General features: G+C 42.9%; 1 protein-coding gene across 2 annotated transcripts in view; it reads right to left on the bottom strand.

The window, feature by feature from the left end:
• Nucleotides 1-492: 492 nt before the first annotated feature.
• The window catches only part of LOC123482487 (PRKC apoptosis WT1 regulator protein-like), a 68,073-nt gene continuing 61,073 nt past the window's right edge, over nt 493-7,492 (bottom strand). For both annotated transcript variants that reach the window (XM_045210377.1, XM_045210378.1), the window contains exons 6-7: nt 6,896-7,000; nt 493-2,060 (exon numbers count right to left, since the gene is read on the bottom strand). In XM_045210377.1, coding sequence (XP_045066312.1) covers nt 1,974-2,060; nt 6,896-7,000 — 192 coding nt within the window. In that variant the 3' untranslated portion in view covers nt 493-1,973. The remainder of the gene's footprint in view (nt 2,061-6,895; nt 7,001-7,492) is intronic.

Genomic DNA, 7,492 nt, shown 5'->3' with positions numbered 1-7,492 from the left:
GCCCCCAAAATATTCACATTTGAATCAAAATGTGAAAGGTTATGTGATCACATGTGAAACTCCACGTGAAATATCATCACATGTGAAGTGCTCCAAAAAACACATGGTTTCACATGATTTCACAGTTCCAAAAACACAACATGTGAAATAAACATGTCAAATCATGTGTTTTTTCTGTAAGGGTTGTGTGTATATGTGTGTCTTTGTGTGTCTTTGTGTGTGTGTCTACCGGTAAGAGGGGGTTCTATATCGAGATGTACCCCAGTAAAGTCTAAATCCTAAAATATTTACCACCCAGTGGGCTTTACAGAATACATGACGCAAGAGCCATTTGTTTCAGCACAAAATGGGCCCATGTATGTAATGCAATGATCTAAATACAGCTGGGTAAAGTAATAGACCTTCTCACAGCCACATCACTGTCTTGAGAAATCAAAAAGAGATGCATTTCAAAAAGTATGTTCCTTCAGTTGATTTGGTTATCATACAACAAAATGCACTGCAGTAGCTTACTCTATAAATCTTGCTCACTATATACCAAGAGCAGCTACATCTATCAATATTGCAACCAAAACAAGTTGTAAACGCTTGAATTACAGATGCAAAATGCATTTAAAAAGATTCCACATGTATTTCTACTGGGGTGTAACCCCAAGACTTCTCACCATCAACAATAGTATAATATCTAATTTTCAACATTGAAATGGCTATAAAGCACAGAATTAATGAAAACGAGTTGCTTGCTTCTTATGATTTATAATGGGGATATATATATTTGAATGACTTCAGGTTTCAAATATACCACCTGGATTAAAATCAGGGTGTCAATTGGGTATGGCAGAGTATGGCAGTCGACATACCCTAGCTCAACACCAACTATTTAAAATAGACTACTAAAATCATTCCAATCCCAATTAAAAGGCAATAACAGTTTAGTGTGTTATGGCTGGAGTCAATTTTGCTTGTTTTTGCGGTTCTCCAAATAGCATTTGAGAGTTTTTAAATTGTGTAGAAATGCAGTAAATAAGCTTCAATGTTATCCCCCAACCCCTCACTTTGCCATACCCTAGGTGTGACTAAAATGTACCAAGTAGAAATCGGAACAAGAGAGTAAAAGCGGCATCAACATGAACAGAAAAAGCACCAGGCTTTTTTTTATCCCCTTGGGGAAATGGAACTAATGGATTTCCAAAAAAGACTTACGTAATGTGCAAGGCATTATGCCCCCTTTGGCTGATGGTAGCAGGGATTTTGTCTTGAATTTGGTCTAAATGACACAGGCTCCATCGCAGAGCCAGTTCTTTCACGTGCAGTTGGAGACCAGGTTTTAGTGCTGAGAAGGATATGGCCTCTGGGCTGACAATGCATTTACATTGTAATGATGCAGATTAACAGAAGCACAGAGAGCCGGTTGCACATAACCTGGGCAAATGCTGTAGACCTTGGTCGACAGATCATTAGAGTCAAAATGTCCAAGACATTTATTAGTTCCTAAAATAAACAAAACATCCCTCATGTGCTCAGTGATGCACCACGTACATTCAATTTCCTTTTTTAAGATTCATCCCCCCCAAAACAAATATTTTTTCAATGGCCTATGTACAAGAGATTTACATTAAATATACCATCACAGAACCTCATTTAGACACCACATGGGATCTAAATAGGACTAGATCTCTCGGTGCCATCAGTTTCCCCTCAGAACTGAATAAAAGCATTATTAGGGAGGACGCTCAAGGTGCGTTTAAGACACAAAGGCTCTAGAAACGACTTTTAAATGTCCTCTTCCACCCAGCGGCAACAATAGACACACCACCGACACAGATAAAGGACATGCTGCTGCTGAACTTTTGGCCCGAGGGTGGAAAGAGAAGGGTGGGTGAGAGCAGGTGGTGTAAGGCCTTGGGTGGGGCTTCGGTTGAAGAGGGGGGGTTTGTTCTTTTTGGAAGTGGGGTTCCGTGGCCCGTTGGGTTCTACCTCGTCAGCTGGCCCACCACCTTCAGGAGAGTCTTGTTCTCCTGCTTCAGCTGCTCGTTCTCCTCCTCAATGTCGTCAAGGTCCTGCAAAACAACAACAAAGGAGACAGCTCCACTTCAGCCTGATCTAAAGGAAGTCACATACCATCACTATGCTTTTTACCTCGGAGGAGATAGCTTGTCAGTTTAGAGAAAGATGAGAGTGAGAGTGTGGGAGGTGGAACGAAGAGTTTCACCTCCCGGGTCTCCCTTCAGCAGAATTGCCTTGATAATAACGAATTAAACTTGAACAGCTCCAATTAGCCACAAATGAGGAGCCCCGTTGCCACGACGCCCTCTCATCAAAGCGCTGATCTAAAAGTGACACTTCTCATTTTCGGCTTCCTCCATCACTGGCGGCAGCGACAGGCGACCGTCACGATTAGCCAATCCGCACTTGTCGGAAACTTAAAAAGCGAGGTTGTCTGAGAGTCAAACACGGGAGGTCACAGAGCCACAGACATGGTGTGGCTACAGAAAAGCTCACTGTCAGCTCTGACACAAGGTGAGAAAAGCCGGCTCATTTCAGATCAGACGGCTGCTAGATCCACTCGATAGCCATGACATTGTTTTTCTGGCCTCCGGCATACCACTTCAACCTTTTTAAGTTACAACCGACTAATAACTGTATTCACATTTAATTGAATCTCCCAACATAGATTATATCTACATGTACTTCAACTTGCATGCACCTGCTTGACCCTGTGTTCTATGTAGCCAATACCCAGAGTCAGATGTTCTCTGGGGTCATATCATCTGCCAGCACCTCAGCCTTATCCAAGCCTTCCCGACAAAACAAACTTTGCTAGTGAGTCACAGTTCAATCTTCAAGCGCCGCGAGAAAGAGACGCCACACTGGATCTGTCCCTTATCCCCTGCCTTCCTATCAGGCCTTGCAGTAACCTCTCCGAGGGCATTTCTGATCACTATCGCCCCGGAGAGTGTTCCCACAGGGAGACTGCCTCTTATGAGGTCCTGTTTATGTGATGCTATCAGGGCTCTCTGATCCAACAGTTATATGGACTCCTCCATTTGGCCAGATGGCTCATAGCCTACCGCAGCCTACAGCCTATCTTAATGAAGAAATGTGAAGACAAAGACAGCCAGGCCTAGTGGACACTTGCAAGTTCCTGAAATGTGCAAAATCAACACTGACCGGCAACTGTATTTGTTGGCAGGTTAGACTCAGGGCCTGTTTGCCTTCGAACGCCTCATCGAGGAGGGCTGCAAACTCTCTTTTGGAATATTTCAGAGATGAAAGGCTTTGGGAGGCCCCCTGCTGGGTTTCCCAATGCCAAAAACGTTGCCAAAATCTGTGACCCAGATAACAGGAGCAGGGGTCATGCGATGGGGAGAGTTTGTTGATGGTCTCAGAGCGCTGGGAACACTGGACCAAGAATGTAGACTCAGGAAACAGAAACTCCGACCTCTGGTTAGACCAACAGAAAAACAGAAATGAGACCCGCTGTTGAGGTTTCTTCCTAATCTTCAATGCTAGGAGCTAGACAATGATCTATGAAACCTTCAATGTGAGTGAATGCCATCTACTTTAGAAAAATACTAAATAACAACAGGAGAAATGCTGAGGAATCTGTGTTTCAGAGGACCCCAGTATTTGCATCTCTGTATACGGTGTGAGTCTACAGTAGGTGTGGAGACAGGGTGTGGGGTATTTGCATGTAGGCTGTCACAGAGCTGACTCCCTGGTGCCAATTGGTCTCTAAAGAACGAGGCATATGAGACACAGTTGTCTCTTTACATTCAGAGTCTGTGGATTTAGCCTAATGCATGGATTATTAAATGCATACATAACATTAATTGACTAATTATTAATTAATTACAGGCTGATAACCCAAGTGGTTATGAGTCACATTACATCTCAAGGGATGATGGAAATCAGATTCGTACTCCACACCACAAGGGTTATCTTAACCACCATGTGTAGGATGTTGATTGGCATAAGGACTCTTATAGGAGGGGCCTAGTGTTTTCTTAAGACTAGATCCGATAGACTCTCTGTCAGGGAAGGGAAAATGTCATGTTTTCAAAAGGGCAGCTGTTTTAAGTCAGGCGGCACACAGCGAATCTCAAAAGTTGTTTCTCCAAACTGCCACGGGGTGCAGGGGAGTGAAACTGAAGAGCTCTCCACCTCCAACGGGTCTGCATATCGTTTGCTTCAGGCTCTGCAGACCAAAACCGGACGGGGTTACGACCCGTGCGGTTGACAATGAGTTTAAAATGTTGATAAAACACCAATCAGATCCAGTTCAGAGGTTGGGGTACGGGAGATAAAGAGAGAGAAAACGAGTTTTGGGGGGTGCCTGTGTGAGTGTTACTCCTAGCAAGTGCTGGATAATTGTAATCTTCTGCTTATCCGAGAAGCAGCTTTACAATATCAAGCTGATTGCCTGTAGATAGCAACGTGGTAATTTGGCAATCGGTTCTATTTAGTCCTTGGCTTCACTCAACACAGCTGTGTGAGACTGAACAGCTCCAAGTTTCCTCTGCAGTGCACAGTTACTAAAAATGACATGAGCTTTCAACTGACAATTAAAGAGAAACTATAATAAAATGTAAGTTGCAATATATAACTTTTTGGGTGACCTGACCAAATTCACATAGAAAAGTGTGTTATAGATCAGTCATTCTTATTGAAAGCAAGTATAAGAAGCGGTAGATCTGTTCTATGTGTGCGGTTTGGATGGTACAATGATTCTCTACACTATACTTGCCAGTTTTATCACATAAACTAAAATTAAGAGAACTATTAGAATTTCTGCAACCAGGAAATGGCAGAGCGATTTCTGCATAGTGCATCTTTAACTGTGGCAGTTAGACATGGCAAGACAGTTGTCCATCAAACAGTATTGTCCATCAAAGGATTACTGGAAAAAACATGTACAGTTGAAGTCGGAAGTTTACATACACTTAGGTTGGAGTCATTAAAACTCGTTTTTCAACCACTCCACAAATTTCTTCTTAACAAACTATAGTTTTGGCAAGTCGGTTAGGACATCTACTTTGTGCATGACACAAGTAATTTTTCCAATAATTGTTTACAGACAGATTATTTCACTTATAGTTCACTGTATCAAAATTCCAGTGGGTCAGAAGTTTACATACACTAAGTTGACTGTGCCTTTAAACAGCTTAGAAAATTCCAGAAAATGATGTCATGGCTTTAGTAGCTTCTGATAGGCTAATTGACATCATTTGAGTCAATTGGAGGTGTACCTGTGGATGTATTTCAAGGCCTACCTTCAAACTCTGTGCCTCTTTGCTTGACATCATGGGAAAATCTAAAGAAATCAGCCAAGAACTCAGAAACATTTTTATAGACCTCCACAAGTCTGGTTCATCCTTGGGAGCAATTTCCAAACGCCTGAAGGTACCACGTTCATCTGTGTAATGTACAAACAATAGTACGCAAGTATAAACACCATGGGACCACGCAGCCGTCATACCGCTGAGGAAGGAGACGCGTTCTGTCTCCTAGAGATGAATGTACTTTGGTGCAAAAAGTGCAAATCAATCCCAGAACAATAGCAAAGGACCCTGTGAAGATGCTGGAGGAAACAGGTACAAAAGTATCTATATCCACAGTAAAACAAGTCCTATATCGACATAACCTGAAAGGCCGCTCAGCAAGGAAGAAGCCACTGCTCCAAAACCACCATAAAAAAGCCAGACTATGATTTGCAAATGCACATGGGGACAAAGGTCGTACTTTTTGGAGAAATGTCCTCTGGTCTGATGAAACAAAAATAGAACTGTTTGGCCATAATGACCATCATTATGTTTGGAGGAAAAAGGGGGACGCTTGCAAGCCGAAGAACACCATTCCAACCGTGAAGCACGGCGGTGGCAGCATCATGCTGTGGGGGTGCTTTGCTGCAGGAGGGACTGGTGCACTTCACAAAATAGATGGCATCATGAGGAAGGAAAATTATGTGGATATATTGAAGCAACATCTCAAGACATGTCAGGAAGTTAAAGCTTGGTCGCAAATGGGTCTTCCAAATGGACAATGACCCCAAGCATACTTCCAAAGTTGTGGCAAAATGGCTTAAGGACAACAAAGTCAAGGTATTGGAGTGGCCATCACAAAGCCCTGACCTCAATCCTATACAAAATGTGTGGGCAGAACTGAAAAAGCGTGTGTGAGCAAGGAGGCCTACAAACCTGACTCAGTTACATCAGCTCTGTCAGGAGGAATGGGCCAAAATTCACCCAACTTATTGTGGGAAGCTTGTGGAAGGCTACCCAAAACGTTTGACCCAAGTTAAACAATTTAAAGGCAATGCTACCAAATACTAATTGAGTGTTTGTAAACTTCTGACCCACTGGGAATGTGATGAAAGAAATAAAAGCTGAAATAAATCATTCTCTCTACTATTATTCTGACATTACACATTCTTAAAATAATGTGGTGATCCTAACTGACCTAAGACAGAGAATTTCTACTAGGATTAAATGTCAGGAATTGTGAAAAACTGAGTTTAAATGTATTTGGCTAAGGTGTTTGTAAACTTCCGACTTCAACTGAAGGTATACATTACTATACCTGTGTTCTAGACTAGAGGGGCACCATACATGTCACACGTTATAATTTAAGGAGCATACTATTAATATCTAACAATTATGAAAGTAGATCTAGCCTTGTTGCTCTAACATGTGTATAGTAACCTCTTCAAAATACCTGTAAATGACTTAACTCTCTGTGCCTTAGTGGCTGCCTAGCCTACCTCTACCCTCTCAACCCTGGGTGACCCTCTCCAACACCCTAGCCCACCTCTACCCTCTCAACCCTGGGTGACCCTCTCCAACACCCTAGCCCACCTCTACCCTCTCAACCCTGGGCGACCCTCTCCAACACTCACTCTATTCAGCAAGTCAATCTCCTCCTTCAGCTTTCCAATCAGGTCATCTTTGTCCTGGTGAGCTTTCAGCAGCTGCCCGTTCTCTTGCCGCTGTCTGGCCAGCTCCTGAGAAGAAGGGACAAAGAGCTCTGTTAACAGTAGAACACATACTGCAGCACTTTGGTATGGTCCAGACAGAGACAGAGACAGAGACAGAGACAGAGACAGAGACAGAGACAGAGAGAGAGAGAGAGAGAGAGAGAGAGAGAGAGAGAGAGAGAGAGAGAGAGAGAGAGAGAGAGAGAGAGAGAGAGAGAGAGAAAATATAGAAGCCTAAGCCATGTGGACATATGGTCACGTTTCACGTTGATATTTACACTCCAAAATAAATGCTCGCCAGGAATCTGCCTCTCCAGCTTAACTTCGTTTATACTACAGATAAGTGTGAACTGTTTTCCATGGAAACCCCTATAGCAACGAGAAAACATCAAACATAATGCAGCTTCATGTCCATACAGTGGTAACCATAAATCTTCAGGCCGCGGAAGGTAACATTTATCTTATGGAGGGTTACCCGAGTTACTTGGGTAACTGAAGCGTCAAAGTAAAACAGTACTT

The sequence above is a fragment of the Coregonus clupeaformis genome, chromosome 34 (genome assembly GCF_020615455.1).
Source record: "Coregonus clupeaformis isolate EN_2021a chromosome 34, ASM2061545v1, whole genome shotgun sequence".
Lineage (NCBI taxonomy): Eukaryota > Metazoa > Chordata > Actinopteri > Salmoniformes > Salmonidae > Coregonus > Coregonus clupeaformis.
Note: the sequence above shows the minus strand (reverse complement) of the source record. Positions and strands in the feature narration are given on the sequence as shown.